Raw genomic sequence first — 18,154 nt, 5'->3', positions numbered from 1 at the left:
GCTGAGTGCCTGCATCACCAGAACTCTCCCTCTTCCCCCAAAGGGACTGGGAGGTTATACCCAAATCCTGAAAGCGCTGCCTCTAACACGACCCATGGCACACCAGGGTGTGAAATCCAGGGCATATGGAAAAGCCTTGGAGCCCACGGCCTTGCAAAGCCTCTGCACAGCTGAAAACAAGCCCTCCTTGCACACTGCATTGCCCACATTTCTTCATTTTTAAAGAAAACCTGCCTAACATTGTTCCCAGGTGCAGAGACAGGAAGGACGCCTGGCTCAACAAGGACAGGAGTTAGGAAAACATTTTTAGGCTGATTTGAAAAAAACCCAATTTCTTCAGGAACTGTTGAAAAATATAAGTAGTTTAATGGATATGAAAACAAGAAGTTACCAATTATTTACAATTCCCAAAGATGACCATATCCACTAAAGCAGAAAATGTCACCTGTCATCGTATCATGTGATAGTAAAGAAAAAGAGGAACAATAGAGTGTTTCTGCTGAAAAACAGAAAATGCAGAATCCCCAAAACATCCTGATAGGACCAAGGAGAAAACCCCATCCAATGTGCTAACACAGGAGCTGCTATTTCAAACGTGTTATCCACAAAGCCACAAAACCTGACTGCATCATTTGGAGGTTTCATGGAGGTCAGATGCATCAAATAGAAAAAGTGTTTGGCCAGAAGTCTTTGGGGCATCCTTTACAACATTTGTTTAGTATGTTCAGGTATAAACACATGAGAATTTCACAAATGATATTGACTAAAGCCAAAAGCTACAGGGAAAAAATAGTCTCATCTCTGTTAGAAAAAAAATAAAAATGTATCCAACAGTAGAATCCAATAACCAAAGCCAAAAGAAGCAAAATCACTAAGGGCTCTAGATGGAGGTCATGTGTTTGCTTCCAGGGCTAGAAGTTTTCCCCAGAATCTGAGTTCCATTTTTCTGAGTTCTGTAAGATTTACAGAAAGGTAAAAATAGGAGAGCTTTTACTTCCCACCTCTTTGCTGAATGTTACTGCCATGGGAACGTGCTCTGCACGCTGCCAGCTTCTTCCCAGATAATTTCCTATTTCTCCACTAAGCCTCTGGCTCACACATGACTCAGTTTCAGCACTTCACTGAGATAAGCATGTCCCCCATCCTAGACTTAAAATTAGCAGGGCAAACCTCAGCCCCTTCTTCAGAGCCTGGGATAATCAGGCATTCTATTAATGAAAAATGTGCTGGTTTATGTCAGGAACCAACTGGAGCCACTCCCTTGTGTAGGCAAGGGATGGACAAGAGAAAGCTGAGCTCAGCACACATCCATCTCCCCTTGATGCAGAGAGATAATAAACCCTTCCACCACAGAAAACATCAAGCCAGATAAAATAGTTTAATATAGAGCGAGAGCAAGTATTGCATAAAAATAAGCAAAATCTTTTTCTTAAAAAAAAAAAAGTCTGAGAACCGGTCTTTAGAAGGAAAGCTGGTTGGGTGACTCATGAATGCAGGAGCTACAGGAAGAGTTCAGGATGTCCCTAGCTTCTCCATCCACTAAATCCAGAGGAAGATCTGTGGAGCAAGATAAAAAGAAAAGCACAGCAGTGAGTGCTAGAGCCTCCCTCAGGCAGCATTAATTCAGCAGATCTCTCAATCAAACCTCCAGTCTCCCTAGTACCAGGAGCTTTTTATGAGAACACACAAGTATTTCCAGCCTCTTGTACCTGAGCCTGCAGCATCACACACTGACTAGATAGAATTGTGCTTATTCTAGAGCCTGCCATCTGCAGAGATCCAGGTTCTCTCTATCTGACAGGGAAACAAAGTTTCAGAAACTTGCTGGAAGGGCTCCAGCCAGGCAGAGGCAGACCAGATGACAGAGTTAAAGGTTAATTGTAAATCATCATCTCACTTCAGCCACAAAAGTACCAATTTATTTCATTCCTTGTTTCAACCTGATCAATGGAGCAGACTCCTGATTCACACACACAGCTTGAGCACACACATCATGTCCCTGAGAGGTGGAGAAGGAGCATGATCCAAGTGGAAATTTTCTCTTAAGAGACAGGTAAATCCCACTGGAAAGCTCAGATCCAGAGCCTGGACTTTGGCTTCTGCAGCATCACCAAAATGGAAATCAGAGCTAGTATTTAAAAGCTATTTTCAGAGTTTGCTCTTGTAAACCACTCCACTCTTTAATCTGATTCAATTCCTATTTTTAAGGAAGAGTTAAGACACAAAATGGTACTTACGTGTTAGGTGATCCAAAACCAAACCCTGAAAGAAAAGCAAGATAGAAAAATAGTTGGTAAAAGGGAAAATGAATGCTTAGGATTTGTAGTAAATGTCCCCTCCCACACACAGATTGAAAAATATTTCTTTCCTGCCTTAGGCCAGGAAAAAAGCGATGGGCAAACAATGAAAGTCAAATCTCCATCTACAAGAGAAGTGACTTGCCTGCCTCCTAAGAGAGCTTGGCTTTCAGTGCTCATCAGCCAGGTCATTCATTAGCAGCCCTACAGACAATGTGCCTGGTTTGCTGCTCTCTCTCTGAGCTGCTTTCTGAGCTGGTTTGTGCCTAATGCAGGCCCCTGGTGTCAGGCAGCCACCAGGGAACGTGGCCTTGCACGGGCTCTGCTCTGAGCCCTGCTAAAGCACTGTGGCTTCACTGAACTGCAGCACAGAAACATTTGGCTGTTGGTGTTCCAGCTCAATTTTTCAGTGCATATTCCTCCAACACTAAGCACTTAGAGCACAGATACCCAAGCACGTGGTACTGAAGAACTTATTTCTCAGTATTTTCCTTGGAGGAGAAAGAGCAACTCCAGAAAAAGGGGTGAAAAGCAATAATCAGATGAGGTGTGCAGAGCAGTAGTGATGTGCTGACATTGCACCCAGATCAGTGATGGAATTAGGAGCTGAAGGCTGAGGAGGTGCTGTACCCCACCCTGCACCTCAGTTCTCCTGGACATGGTGCCTTCCCTACAGCACCGGGCAGATTTTTGCAGGGAGCTGAGGATTCCCACCCAATTTCCAGGGAGAACCAGGGACATGGGGGCTGTTAGGGTGATTTTAGCCTCTCCTACCTCCTCCACCTGTCCCAAAAGCTGAGAATCCACTGCTTTGTGTGCCAAAGCCTGTGCCCTGTTGGGACAGGGAGCCAAACGTGGGCGTGTTCTGGTTTGCCAAGGTGCCAAACGACGCTGTGTTGTTACTGGTACCACCAAACCTGCAGGTTTTAAAGAGAAAATCCGAGTTTGCAAACATCTCACTTACACTGGAAGTTTGTCCCCATACCCATGATAACAGTGCACCCCTTAAACGAGGATACATCAAAAGGTGGGAGCAGCTGATATGAATAATTGTTCATTTTGGAAAGAGATTCCCTGCTTTGGGAGAGACTACTGTACTGAGCAAGGTCTGTTCAGCTCCCATTCCTGACACACACCAGGCAAATATGTTCCTGCTTACACACAGGGTGTGTTTTCAAGGGCTTGGAGATACCAACTCCAGCCATCAAATGGAATATTTTAATTCACCCCTGAGTGTGGTTCTCAGCAAAAGCACAGCATTGTTTCGCTTCACAAACAGGTGAAGTGGTGTGAGCTGCTCACAGCCAGAGCACAAAGCAGAGCCCAGATACAGAACCCAGATGCCCAAATTTCAGAGGGTACCTTCCCAGAGGAATGTGCAGATTTCTCAATTCCTTTCTCTCCCCAGCCCATTTTGAGCCACACAAGGTTCCAGTGCTTCCCTGAAGATCTGCACCAACCTGGCACTTCTCTGCACCAACTCTAACTAATCACTTCCCTAATTGCCTTTGGGGACTGAAATGAGAAACACTTTTATATAAGGAAATGTGTCTTTCTCCACCCACTCTGTCCAACCAGGCAGCACAAAGCTCTTGGTGTGACACACTAATGAGACCATGACATGCAGTATGTTTCTCTGCCCTTCTTTCCCTTCTGAATATAAGAAATGTTCTCAAAGAACAACCTTCAAATTTAACTTAAACTGGGCAAAATGCAGACACGAGATTTCCAAATGACAAGCTCTGCTAAAGCAGAATCCTAAACCCCAGCAGCAGCCTGAGCAGAGCTGGACATGTCACAGTGTGCCAGCTCTGCAAGGCTGTGCCTCACACAAACTCCTGTCATTTCTCACTTACAACACAACCTGACAGCACGTTAAGCCACCTCTCCATCCATCCACATCTAGGAGACTCTGAAAAACCCAAAACACAGACCTACATCAAAAGCTATCTCTCCAGACAAAAGACAGCCCTTACAGCAATGTGACAAGCAATTCACCTGGCAAAGGACATCACCTCTCCTCTCCCAGCCACTGCCAAGTGTGCACACTGCTTCCACAGACAGCAGCAGACACCAGGGGCAGTTCAGTGACTCTGCATCTCTGGTCCTGCTCTGGCTCCTCACCTCTGTACTTGCAGGCAGCACTCAGAGCCACAAATGTGCTTTTCTCAGGAAAAGCAGAACAGATTTTTTTCTTCTAGTTTTTTAAAAAGATTGGGTGATGTGTTTAGAACAAGAGGTTTTAGAGTGCCCCATCTTCTCAGGACCCTGCCACAACACAAATCCTGTCTATCTTGTGTAAGGAAGAAGTGAAAACAGTGACAAGAAAACTTGTGGTTCAAACTGCTCCTTTCAGCTGCAGCAAGAAGAGGCCTGTTGGAAAGGCTGCACACAGTTTAAGTAAGAAATAGCTTAATATGGACAGATTTTTTTTTTCCAAACACAAAAGACATGAAATGCAGTCATTGCCTGGTAACAATCTAATCCAACCTATCTTGCCCAGATTTTCAGGTCCTTTGGAAAGCTGCTGTGCAAAACACAACTGAGATGCATTTGAGGCTAGTTTATAAAAGCAAAACATTATTTGCCCACCAATAGTTGGAACTGCAGGCTCTGAAGAAGTGTAGTGGTTTCTATTTCTGACACCCCCATAATTTATTGAGTGATGCAGATTTTTCAGAATTGAAGCAGTATGAATCACATGTATTTAAGTCAGCAGAGTATTCTCAGGAACTTGGAGCTAATACAACACCATGTACTTGCAAGTAACTTCTTTGGAATTGGGATTTTTAAACTTTCACTTCAAGAGAAAGGCAAAAAGGAAGTCCTGCACAGATGCTACATTATACTGCAGAATTAAACTATTGCTCAACATTTTGTGGTGAGATTTGGATTTTTGTAAAGCTGCCTGGGAATTTTGCACACTCTTTTAAAGTTTTAAAAATCAACATTCTCAGGGAACTCTGAAAATATCAGATTGAGTCTGTACCTTTCTAGTAGAGAAAAAATTGTCAAAGCTTCCCACAAGTGAAGTCACTGAATTATCTTTCTTGAGTCTGCAGACTGCTTATGCAAGATCTCTTTTCCATCAACATGCTGCTTGTTCTGAATCCCATTTTATCTTTAAGCTCTCCATGTTGTCACTAAGCAGATCCAGCCTCAGTACAAAATCCAGCAGCACAATGGCTGGGTGTTGGAACTGAACAAACCAGCAGCTGATTTAAGCTAAGTCATCCCTACAAACACATCCTTCTTTTAGGATTTAATTAAGCTGCCTGTATTTTCACCCTTTCCAAAGGGATTCCTCAAGCTGCTGCACATTCTGGACAGCAGGAGCACCTGGATGAGCACCCCAGCTCAGGGGTACCTGCCCACACCTCACAGGAACTAACAGGTCACACTTCTGGATGCTCCCCTGTGCCTTACATAAAGGCAGTTCCTCCTGAAACCAGACAGAGACAAACACTTGTGAAATACATAAACACCAAGATTGGGGAGACATCCGGTTTCCTCTCCTCGCTGGAAGTTTTTCTCTTTTTAATTGGCTCTGTTCAGCCTGGCTGTGACTGCAGCACAATGCTGGTAGCACAATGCTGAAGAACTGCATTTGCTGCCTCCTGCAGAAGCTGCTTGGCAAGGTTTGGAATTTTGTATTTGCTGAACAAAGCAAGGAATGATGTGCTGTCTGCTCTGGTGCCAAGCACAGGCTTAGGGGACACAGGAACAGGTAAAAACAATCAGTGAGGGATAAATATAAAGAGCTCTGGGTGTTACAAGTGTCTCATCCCACAGGTGAGAGAACTGCCTGAATTCTCATTAGCATCTCTAGCCCAAATCTAACCAGAGGATAAAATGTCTGGACAGAGTAAGAGATAACAATATTTGTTATTTTCTTTGCTAGGCATAGTTTGTAGTCCTAGATTTGCACTCATTAAATGCACAGAGAAAATACCCCTGCATTTCCTCACACAGTTGCAAGCTGACATCTCAAAAGCTAAAGATTGAACACAGGAGCTACCAGCATTAAAATGATCACGCACATTCTTTCCTTTGGGGTGCGAGTTTTAGTTTTATACCTTTGTTTGTTTAAAAGACAAAAAAAAAATTAACCAACCAAGGACACTTTGAGCTTACCAGTTAATGACAGAACATATTCCTCATGTCAAAGCAGAGGTAACCAAGCATAAGCTGGTCATGCAAGAAGGCTGTTTTCCCTGGCTTACCCAAATCCTCCAGCGCTGGCTGCTGCAGTCCCCTCGCCGAACACTTTGCCTCCCGTTGAGCCCAGAGGGCTTGAAAAGGTTGGGGCTGAACCGAATGCTGGCACCCCTCCAAACCCAGGGGATCCCCCGAAAGTGGGAGGGCTGCCAAACACTGGAGCAGCACCGAAGCCACCTGAGCAAAACAGAGGCAAAAAAAGGGGACAAGAACATCACATAAACAATAAAGCAGAGAGAGAAAACAGAAAGCAGCTTTCCAGGTAGATAACGGGGTGCTCATCCTATCATCTGGACACCAATTTACAGAATTCATTCCAATCTGCAGGGTGCTTTGTTGCAAGAGATAGGGGTAAGAGAAGTGCCTGAATGCATGAAAGAAAACTGCAACTGGCAAGTCCCCCCATCCCTTAAGATCAGAGAGTAGATGTAAACTTGGGGTTTAGGTGCTTCAGGGATGAAAAGATTCAGGAGGTAGGTATGATTTAATTCTGGTTTAAGTGGTGGAAACTAAAATGGAAGGATTAAATGCCAGGTCAGTGGAACTGCCTGCAGGGAATCGAGAACTTGTCTCTGCTCTTGGCAATTTCTGTTCAGGGGTTAGCTGCCTCCTGCAGCTCTGAATGGATTTCTACCCAGATTATTTCTATGTTCATCTGCTGATATTATTGGCCTGTTTCACTGCAGAACATGAAGGACACCTGCTCTTTTATTTTACCAGGGATGAGGATGGGATACCACTGCACCTTTTATTACCCAGGGTGAAATTCCAGTCCATGCCATGGTAATGGATACTGTTTGGCTGTAAACACAAAAGGTCTGGAAAAAAAATAAATGCTAGGCCTGAATTATTTAAATGCAGATCAGATATTTTGTTACCTCTGCCTCTAGGAAGTTAAGAGCATTTATCCCAGAGGCTGAAGCTCTGGTCAGCAAACACTCTCTTTAGCAATGCCTATTAACATATTTGACTTTCCTTTTTACACTATTTTAAGTATTTTAATTTATATATTTATATTAATTATATATATAATATATATTATAGTAGATATAATAGATATAATTATATATTATATATTTTATATATAAAAATATATATATATTTATATATAATATAAATTTAATATTACACTATTTTATGGGGATAAAAGAGGTTACAAAACCCAGAGCGAAGTTTGTAAGATAATATTCCAAGGAAGTATCTAAAATAGGAAAAATGTATTCAGTTCCATGTTCTGTACTCTTGACTTTACAGAACATAAGACCAGAACTAAATTACACAGCTCTCAGCTCTTAAATTGCAACAGGAATTTTTGGAATGAACACCTGAGGATGTGGTGTACTGGATGCTGCATAAGAGAGAGTAAAATTCTGCCTTGGAGCCAGCAGCTAAAGCTCCATTCACTCAGCCATTAGTTATTTTTCATTTATTGTTCAGAGGCAATTCTTGTCCGTGCACCGAGTCCAGGCTGTGGACAGCTAAAAGATGATCAGGAAATATCTCCCAGACAGGGAGGGTTGTCCTAGTGGGTGCATTCCCAAAGTACCTGCTTTGTTTGGACTGGAGAACCCAAAGCCTTGGGAGGCCACACTTCCACCACCAGAGCTGAAAGTGCCCGTAGGCTTCTGCTCTCCAAAGGAGGAGCTGCCAAAGCCAAAAGTCTTTGCTCCGCTGTTTCCAAATAAGCTCGAAGAATCTGGGGAGATGAAGAATATTTATAAACAGCCAATACTCAGAACAGACAATATTCTACACTGCACTTCATTAGCTGAAGCAGGAGAAAGGGAAATGAATTTTCTTTCCACAAGCCCCGAGCACACAATGAACATCACACTGAAAACAACACAGGGAGAAGTTTTCCCTAATTCCTAGAGGACTCTGTAGTTGCACCAAGATCCATTCTGGATTTGATAGACGACTAAAAACCCTTTAGTGCTGCAGTCTAGTAAATCACCAGGAGGGATGATTTGTTTAGATGCATCCTGTGGCCCAAAAAGACAATTCCTCAAGTGAGAAATCCCAGCAAGCAGCTACAATCAGTCTCTCCAGACAACACAAATATCAGCAAACCACAAATTAAAGGTTCTCAGCTGTTTTGGCAATGCTGAGTATTTCTACACAAGATTATCTAACAGGACCTCAAAGTAGGAGCCAAACTTCTCCAGCCTTACTGAGAAATAACTCATTTTTCTTCATCCTTCATAAGCCTACAGGCAGTTTTTGCATCTAGAGGCAGGACACACAACAACCAAAGCTCTTCTCTGGTGAACCATCTGTTTTGTTTCATCATAAACCCCAGAACTGCATTAAATGATTAAATTAGCAAGGTTAGAAAACTGACCTCAACCATTAATCCCAATGGATCATTAAAGATGTAATAAAATAAATGGATTTTCTCCTCTTAAGGCTTGAAGTGCTACTTCTAACCACTTGCAGCACTAATTTTACAGCTTTCCTTTGTTTCCCAACTTTCATGTTCAGCCACTGCTTCCCCTTCTTTGTGCTTTCCACCTGCCTATCCAGATGTCCCAGCAAATTTTGATAAAGTACCTTGCATAAAGATATTAATTTTTAGGCAGAGGTTCACAAAAACTCTCTCCCTCACATATTGATTCTTTGCAATTTTTACAGTCTGAAGGCAACGAGAGATGATCAAAGCTTTCTAACTTCCAACCAAGCTGGAGGCAGAAATTCAGGGACAAGAATTTTGAGTATTTCATTTTAAGGAAGGATTTGGACAAGAATTCTCTACAGAATATAAATATCATTCACACTTCTTGCATCTGCTTGTTTGTTTCAATGGCTTCCCTACTTGTTTTCCATAAACCTGGAAGAAAAATTCTGGATTACACATCACACATACTCTGGTTACTCCCTCAAAGCCTTTCATATTAACACAGAATTTACTCAAAAACAATCGGCAGAAAAGCAGATGGGCTCACAAAAGCAGATGGAAATCACAGCACGTTTTGTATTCTTGTTTTGTTCACTTACTCTGGGAAGCTGCAGATCCAAATCCTCCACTGGAGGAACTGAAAGGATTCTTATTGGCTGCATCCTGGCTTGGCTTTCCTCCCAAACCACTGAAGAAGCCTCCACCTCTCCCACCACTTCCAGCTCCAAACAAGCTTCCACTGGAAGAAGATGGCTGCTAGAACACAAAAAGGACAAAAAAGGGATTTAAGCAAAGTCAAAAGCAGCTCGTGTTCCCCCCAAGGCTGCTCTGCCTGGGCCTTTTCTCTGGATGTCTGACAGGGCTGACATACCAGGCAGCAACCACCTTCCAAAATGGAATGCCAGGAAATTTTATTTAAGTCTGTCTTAAATCTTGTCCACAGCACAGGATAATGCCTTTGAGACTTGCCCTACACTTGCCCTATTTTCCACATAGCATGGAATAAAGGCAGGAGACTTACTGCATCTATCTTCTCTTGCATGTGACAATGTTTGTGTCTCCATGCCCCCTGGAGTATTCATGCAGATGCTGCTTTGGTGCTTACCACAAGAGCAAATATCTCCAGTACAGACTGGGACACATTTTATTTAATACATCAAACTGTATTTTTAAAAAAATATATCAGAAATAGGGAACCCTGACCAAGTCCCCCACATGTAACAGCCCTACAAAAAGCCATAAATACTTGCCTGGCCAAAGACAGTGCCTCCAGTATTTGCTGCTTGCCCAAACACAGAACCTGTGTTACTAGACCCAAAACCTAAGAGAAAAAAGAAAAATTAACCACCAAAACTATTATCAGAGTGTATGACCAGGACAGGATAAGGACAGGTCTTCCATGCCAAAACACAGGGATACAAATGATGTTACCAAACATATCTAGGCTGGACAAATACAAAGCATGTGCCAACACACAAATTATAAATTACACTGAAAGTTTATATGAAATTCATTCTCTCTTTGGCCAACTTAAAAACAGACAATAGAAGGCCTTTTCACTTGTGGGATTGTTGCTAACACTAAGAGAATTGGATTTCTGTTAACATGGCTACAATAATACTGCAAGTCGTGCACAAGCACTGGAGGACTCTGATTGCCCTTGTGTTAAGAGGATCTGAGCTTTGTTACCTGAAGACTCCTGTTAAAGATAATGAAATGTTTTGATTAAAAAAAGAACTCCCCTTTCCATTTCCCAGTTCACTTAAATGTGCCTTTTGTAATAAAACTTGCATCTCTATAATTAGGAACACCTTTCTCGAGCAGAGTTCACTTCCCACCATTTAACTATTCTCTGCTACTGTAGTTAAAATGAGCAAGTAGTTGCCTGCAGTGCCATCATTTTTAATTAAATGAAGCTAATTAGTTTTTCTTCTTTGGAAATACATGCTCTCCATTATTACTATGCACTTGCCACTTTTCCCTGGGAGCTCTCTGAAGATTGTACAGAAAAAACCTTTGGAAAAGCCCCAACAATATACTGAGCATGTGGAGAACAAAAAGGAACTGACCAAGGAGGGTTTGGTGTGTGCAAGAATCCAATTTAACTGAGTGGACAGGTAGCTGATGCTCCCATTACTGCCATATTTCATTTTGAGATGTTTCCAAATGCAGAAGTGGATTTAACAGATTTTTCCCTGCAAACTCATCACTTTGAGGGTTTAAATTTCTTTTTGGCCATCCCAGCTGATGACACGGTATTAGACCTGGCTGCACAGGCACTGTTGCACGTGTTCAATGCAGGCCACTGAAGGAAGTGCTGCATCTGTGTTTATTCCTTGCCTTGGTTATGGTCTCAGAGCTGCTTTGCTCCTTCGGTGCAACAATTTACAACACTTCCAGTTATTGTGCAACAGGCAGGATAATATGTAATTCAAAATTAAATTAAGGTGGGCTAGTAAGTATAAAATGAAGGCAGGACTGGATGACAAGGCTACATTCAGAGGCCTGCTAATGAATAGTGAAGCAGAGCAAAAGCTTCTTTTGCCTCCAGCATTAGTCTGCTTCTCACATACACTGCAGCTCTTGTTCTTACTAACTGAAAACAAAACAGAAGAACAAAACCAAACCAAAAAAATGAGACCCTTCAGGTGCCATAGGGGAAAAAAAGGCATTAATGCCATTGGAGAAAAAAAGGCATTAATGCCATCCTGCTTTCCCCAGTGATACACTCCAAGCCAGACAGTGCCACTGGGACAAAGCTCTGCTCTTACCTGAGGCCTGGCAGAAGCTGAACCCAGCAGAGGACGTGGTGGTGGTGACAGCAGCAGTGCTACCAAACACAGATCCTCCCTGCCCAAAGCCAGTGCTCTGCCCAAACACAGGAGGGCTGCTCTGCCCAAAGAGCACCCCTCCTGTGCTGGCTGGCTGGCCAAAGGAGAAGGAGCTGGCGCTGTTGGTGCTGGCTGGGGCTCCAAAAACATTCCCACTGCTTGAGGCTGCTGTGGAAGCTGCTGGCTGGCCAAAGGCTGGCATTGTCCCAAACCCAGACTGGCTGAAGGTAAAACCACCTGAAGAACTGCTTGCGGGTTGTCCAAAGACTGGTGCTTGCCCAAAGGCTGGCTGGCCAAAGCCTCCCGTGGTGGTGGTGCCAAAAGCAGAAGTACCAAAGCCTGAGGTGGCAGCCTGGGTGGTGGCAGTGGCCGTGGACAGAGTGCTGGTGGTGAGCTGCCCAAAGGGAGAGGATGCTGTGGTACCTGCTGGGAGCTGTCCAAAAACAGGTGGTGTGGAAGGAGTGGCAGCTGCTTCCCCGGCAGGCTGGGTAAACGCTGAGCCAGAAGAGCTGGAACTTGGTGGCTGAGAGAACACTGAGGAGCCTGCAGAAGTGGGGGCAAACACAGAGGCACCAACAGCTGGACTCTGCACACCTGTAGTAACATCAGAGGTAGCAGCCAGAGCACTTGTGGCTTCTGCAGGAGAGGCAACACTTGCTGTGGAGGTTGTTGCTGAGACATTCTGATCTGGAGGGGCGGCTGCAGAGACAGCAGGAGGCACCGGGGCCTTCAGATCGCTGGTGGAGGTGGGAGCAGCCCCGGGGTCAGGGGCAGGTGGTGCCACTGTGGTCCCAGAGCCCTCTGGGACAGCATCCCCAGCTGTGGCCTGGGGTAAGGCTGGTTCTTTAAGCGGCTCTGAGAGCTGTGCCTGGGGCTGTGGCACTGGAGGTGAAGACCCAGCTGCTACAGCTTCGTTTTCAGATGGTTTTTCTGACCCAGGTTGTAATTTAGCATCCCCTGCAGCCTTACTGGAAGTTGCAGCAGGGACAGCAGTTTGTGATGAACTTGAGAAACCTCCAAAGGAGAGGGATGTTGAAGAAGGGAGAGTAGAAGGGGCAGAGGTGGAAGTGCTCATACTGTTTGTTTGCTGAATACCAAACGAAAAGGTGGGTTTGCTGCCACCAGAGCCTCCAAGATTAAACACCCCAGAAGACCCTGTGCTGGTTAACTGGACATTGCCAAAGAGACTGCCTGTGGCACTAGTGCTGATGGACAGGGATGCTGTGCCAGCTGACGTGACTGACGTTGAAGCAGCTTCTCCAGCTTTTCCTAAAGCCAGGGGAGCAGCAAAATTAAACCCAGAAGGTATTGTAGACACTTTAGTTGACTGTGTTCCAGCAACACTGGTAGATGGTGCTTTACTGGTGCTCTTGGCATTATCATCTACTTGACCAACCCGTAGTCCTGAGAAGCTCCCAAGAGTTTCCCCAGCTAGGTTGCCCTGAAACAAGTGATCTCCTGGTTTGGATGGAGCAATATCCAACTTGCCAGAGGTCGTGGGGGCAGCAGAAGACAATGTTGCAGCAGCTTTGGTTGACTGGGTGCCATCTGCTGAGGAGCTAGCTCCTACTACACCTCCTGGAGCACTTGCTGATTTCTGGGATCCAAACACAAATGAGGTCTCAGGAATTGCTCCAAGTTTGGAACTCCCAGCAAACAAAAATGAGTCTGGCTGGGCTGATTCTTTTGCAGGGGCTGTCAGTGAGAGAGACAGAGGTAACAAATGGAGTTAGGGTGTGCAAAGCTCATTTATCATTCTTGCAATAATAGCCCATTTTAGTGCTTCACAGACTGTCAGTGCTCTTGCCTCAAAACTATAAAGCCTCTGTCCATCAGGTAACTGCAACCTTCATATCCATTCAGGACACAACAGTGACACCTGAAGCCTTTATGGCTAGGGTGGCAGTGACAAACACTGTCACATCACAGCCTTCACTTAACCATCCTTCTCTCTGAGTACAGACAACTCCAGCCTTTGGCTCCTATTTCTTTTTCAGCAGTTTGATAAAAACTTGAAAGACCTGGTTATTACAGATCATTTTCTACTGACACCACTTTCACCTCTTCTTACTTGGTTCAGGTTAAAAAATTCCTGACATTTACTACAGCACTTTCTTTTTAAACCAATGGTTCAGAACAGTTAAGGTCATAAAAATACTTTCTGACACTTGAAGAGTTTTCTACAAAATCAAATCTTTCTTTACAAATTCAGCTATTTATAGACCACCAACCAGTTTTGATACACAGCCTGTTTTCAGCTGTGAAAAACTAGAGAAAAACTCTCAAATGCAATTACCAAAGCAGCTCCGTTTCTAACCTACACTGCTGTCCAACAGTGTGAAACTGCTGAAGTTTTAAGAGAGACTGGGCTAGTTTTATTTAATGTATTTTCATTTAATTTTTGTGCACCAAACAAATTCTGACTAGAAAACACTTCACTGGTATTTGGACAAAGTACAAGAAGTCTGCATGGTGATCAAACAACAAAGAGCAAAAGCTTCTTAGCAGATCTGGTATGATCCTTGTGTTTTCCCCTATATTAAGTATATTTAAGTAACTGACACTCAATAATGTAGTTTTTTTCCCTCCTGAGGCCCTGAAATTACATTTGGTAGTTCTTCCATTACCAATTAGAGAGACAAAGGTGCTCCTACCCGTTCACAGAACAGAATGAAGCACCTGCCCTCACACAATGCTGTGGTTTACAAGTCTGCCTCTTGTACCTCCCACTCTTGCTTTATCTGTGTTATTCACCTAAGCTTTTATGTTAATCTCCAAATTTTAAGCCCAGTTCATTCTCTCTGCTTAACATCAAGAGTGTCAGCAGCATTACTGTAGCTGTGATGGTCTAAGGATAGAAACAAGCCAAGATTTGTAGGAAGAGGTGATATCTTTTACCAGAGGAACCAACAACATGGGAGCAATTTTTTTGACTGTATGATCTCATCTGCAAGACTGAAATTAAAGGCAGAAAGCTTCAAAAATATTACAAAGCAGATTTTATCAGCTCCCTTTTATAAGACTCAACAAGTAGGCTCTACCTAGGACATGGAAAGGCAGACTATGTATTGTCACTTCAATTTTGGAAGCAACACAAAGCCATTCCAAGCACTTCCCTCTGATCACTAAATGCTCACTGGATAACAGTTCTATGTCACTCCACCTCAGCAGCTTTAAATCTACAGATTAAAGACAGCAGAGGAAATGACTCCAGATGTTTCTCTTTTCATAAGCTAGTGCCTCCTAAATGTTCTTGGCAACAAATATTTGGCTTAATTGACAGGTGGGTGGCCCAGATTTCTGTGTATTACAGGGGAGACCCCAGCGTATGTATGAAATGTTATTGCAATTTCAGTAATAGAACTGCAACACAGAACAAGAACCACATGGATTAGGAAGAGTAAACACTCTGTGCAGAGGGAAGAGATGCTGTTTGCACAACTCTCCCAAAACTAACCTTGTGAGGGAACGAGGCTGGGAGGCGCCTGTGATGAAGCAGCTGATGTGACACCACCAAAATTAAATACAGACCTAGGAGGAGAGGGGAGAGAGGGAAAGAATGACTTAGCTCAAAGTGCTGAAATTTCCAACCATACGATGAGCACAAATCTGAGGCTCAGATTTCCAGCACAGACTTGCACAAAGCCAGGCACACAGGAGCAGTTTCTCCAAGGACTAAGGAAGAGAGAAGCATACACACACACTGGGCCCCATTTGTTCCCTCTCTGAAAAGGCTTCTAGAGGGTTAAAGAAAGTTCAAAGTTCTTTTGAGCACCCTCATCCTTGCATGTTCTTTCCTTTCTGCTGTGTATTTCTTCCCCATGCACCAAAACCTGATGGATTTGGGGGGACTGGTGAGAGGAAAAACCACAGGGGCAACTAGAGTTTGAAAGAGCTAAAAGGGAGGAATCAGTGCATGTGCAGAAGGGAATGACTGGATACAACCATCCATCAAAAAGGAGATCACTCATAGCAAGACAAAAATGGAAAGTTATCACGACTACTTTACACTGAAAATATTTTGTCTTGCAAAAATACTGTGATCTTTCATAATGAGACTTGCAGAGATCTTCATTCCCTGAGGCTTTTTAAGCTTTCTCTGATTCTCAAAGACCAGCTGCTGATATAGAAGTCAGGCCATGGGACTAAGACATCACTGACAACAGCACTGCATTTAGCATATGGTTTACACACTGAGGCACTGCACATGGGACAAAGGCAGGGTTGTTTGCTTTTTGAATCTGAATTTCCATCAGTCAAAAGAACTCTTTTAGCCCTCTGAAGAACCCAGCAAAGCATTTGGGTAGCATCCACTTAAAAAACGTGCAGAGAAATGGGTAAGACTGAAAGAAACCACCCATTTGAATGTGTGTGTTTTCTGAAATACTTAATGTTTCCAACTCCACAGAGAAATTCACTTGAGTGTTAGACCAGTAACCATGCAGAATTTCAAACAATCATTCCTAAGGAATTATCCCTCTCCCCTTAACATAAGATATAACCAAATAAAGATTTTTGCCAGCTCTGAAATAACATTCCATTAGAGAGATTTCAGAGCAACTGTATGTTCATAACATGTGCCTTGCTTTGTGTTATTGTTATGTAACAGACATCACCAGATGGCTTGGGGCCCCTCTTGTCACCTTCATGAACTGATTACTTTTCCAAGCCAAAACACAAAATTTGTTCTGCTGTATTAAGATAAATAAGTAATTCAGTGAGTGTGACCATCAGCACATATTTCCAGTCCTAACAGGGAATTTGTTCAACAGTCCACTGTAGATAAAACCCAAAAGCAAGCCATTCATCCTTTACTCATGATTACTTACACACTGAATAATCTCAGAGCAACACGATATTGTGTCAGAGTCTCACAGACCATCAGCCCTCACTCAGGCTTCCACAAACAAGGTCTTCAAAGGACTCTGGTACAAGCCCTGCCCTTCCAGTCTAACATTTGCAGGTGCCATTTTACAGCACTGCACAGCTTGTAGGCAACACCTGCTGCAACAGCCAATACTCAATGCCAACTACAAAGAAATCTTAATGTTCATACAGACCCTGCAGAAGAAAACAAGGACGTTTTGTTAAGCTGTGAAGTTGTTGCTTGCACTGATGTCACAGTAGAAGAAACAGCTGTAACTGTTTTTACTGTCCCTTGTCCTGTAAGTTACAAGAACAACAAATAAATATACTTTTAAAATAAATTTACAAATTAAAAAAAAATAAAGCACAGTGTCATCTATCTATTAGAAAAGCAGGGATTAGCTTGCACACACAGTCTATAATTTAATAAATTTCTAATAAAAAGGAAGTGCTATCAAATCCAGGAGCTGACATTTTCAATAAACCAAAATTTAAGAAGCATTTGCCAAGTCAAATATGATTCCTAGCTATTTTTACTGCTTCCTACCCCTGGCTAAGAGGCAACCTACATCCACGGATTAAAGGCAAAAGACCAACAGAGATGGATTTCAGACATTTATGCAAGAGGCTTATAAAACCATGTCCAATGCAAGCATTATCATCTAATACACATTAAAAATCAATTGCTTCCTTCCCCTAATGTTTCCTCTTTCCCTGTTAAGTTGTAAACTGAGCATTCCTTTCTTTAGAAGCTTCCCAACTCTATGAGACTGATCCCTGTGTCTGAGCTGGCTCTGAAGTTGGTCCTACAGCTCAATGTTCAATGGATCCTGCACAGGTATTAGATCAAGCTTGTTCAGGTACTCCTATAATGCTGCGTGTCTAAAAATCAAATCAAAGCACATTTAAAATGTTTAAAATCAGCAGGATTTTAGTGTTTTAAAAACAAAAGAGTTGCTTTTAATTTGCTGTCAAGCCACAGTAGTCTTGAGGAAGATGTGCTTTCAGCATTTCCTGATAAGAGTTACAAGCCCTGAGTGCACTCTGAACAAGGAATTGTGTCACTAAATTCTAGATGCAGGAACAGACAAAACACAGGGAGTATAGAAAACCACTCTCCTGCACTTCTGTACCTTTGTTTTACAGATTCTCCCCCTCAAGACTGGCAGAGAAACCTCTCAGTGGAGGCAAATCTCTCCTCCTCAGTATCCTCATTCTCTGGACTGTGCACCCTGACATCTTGCAAGAGACATCCAGGCCTTATTTCCATCTCCACAAGAGAAAGACAACTTACCTGAGATCTTGTTGCCAGCTGATGTTGGAGCAGCTGTGGATGCCACAGGAGAGGGTGCACACACAGAGGAAGGTGGAGTCTGGCTCTTCATTGAGCTTGTCAGAGGTGTCTAAAAACACAGCACCACTTCAGGTCAGTGCAGTCTGTCCATTACCAAAGGTCCTTCTCACTTTGGTTTGCTATTATCAGAGTCATGCAGTGACTTAAGAATAAAATAGAGGTGGGTGGTTGCAGCACTTAGAAGAGCTCTGCA

General features: G+C 43.2%; 1 protein-coding gene across 2 annotated transcripts in view; it reads right to left on the bottom strand.

Annotated features, from left to right (window-relative positions):
* Positions 1 to 1,358: 1,358 nt before the first annotated feature.
* The window catches only part of NUP214 (nucleoporin 214), a 38,883-nt gene continuing 22,087 nt past the window's right edge, over positions 1,359 to 18,154 (bottom strand). Inside the window, exons 26-36 of one of the 2 annotated variants that reach the window (XM_038156473.1) lie at positions 17,902 to 18,010; positions 16,802 to 16,904; positions 15,199 to 15,272; positions 11,682 to 13,436; positions 10,161 to 10,231; positions 9,510 to 9,666; positions 8,062 to 8,211; positions 6,521 to 6,692; positions 3,072 to 3,214; positions 2,238 to 2,262; positions 1,359 to 1,557 (exon numbers count right to left, since the gene is read on the bottom strand). In XM_038156473.1, coding sequence (XP_038012401.1) covers positions 1,524 to 1,557; positions 2,238 to 2,262; positions 3,072 to 3,214; positions 6,521 to 6,692; positions 8,062 to 8,211; positions 9,510 to 9,666; positions 10,161 to 10,231; positions 11,682 to 13,436; positions 15,199 to 15,272; positions 16,802 to 16,904; positions 17,902 to 18,010 — 2,793 coding nt within the window. In that variant the 3' untranslated portion in view covers positions 1,359 to 1,523. The remainder of the gene's footprint in view (positions 1,558 to 2,237; positions 2,263 to 3,071; positions 3,215 to 6,520; positions 6,693 to 8,061; positions 8,212 to 9,509; positions 9,667 to 10,160; positions 10,232 to 11,681; positions 13,437 to 15,198; positions 15,273 to 16,801; positions 16,905 to 17,901; positions 18,011 to 18,154) is intronic. The other variant, XM_038156474.1, reaches the window with a different exon arrangement.

The sequence above is a fragment of the Motacilla alba genome, chromosome 17 (genome assembly GCF_015832195.1).
Source record: "Motacilla alba alba isolate MOTALB_02 chromosome 17, Motacilla_alba_V1.0_pri, whole genome shotgun sequence".
NCBI classification, from domain to species: domain Eukaryota; kingdom Metazoa; phylum Chordata; class Aves; order Passeriformes; family Motacillidae; genus Motacilla; species Motacilla alba.
The sequence above is the reverse complement of the archived record's forward strand: the minus strand, read 5'-3'. Positions and strand labels throughout refer to the sequence as shown.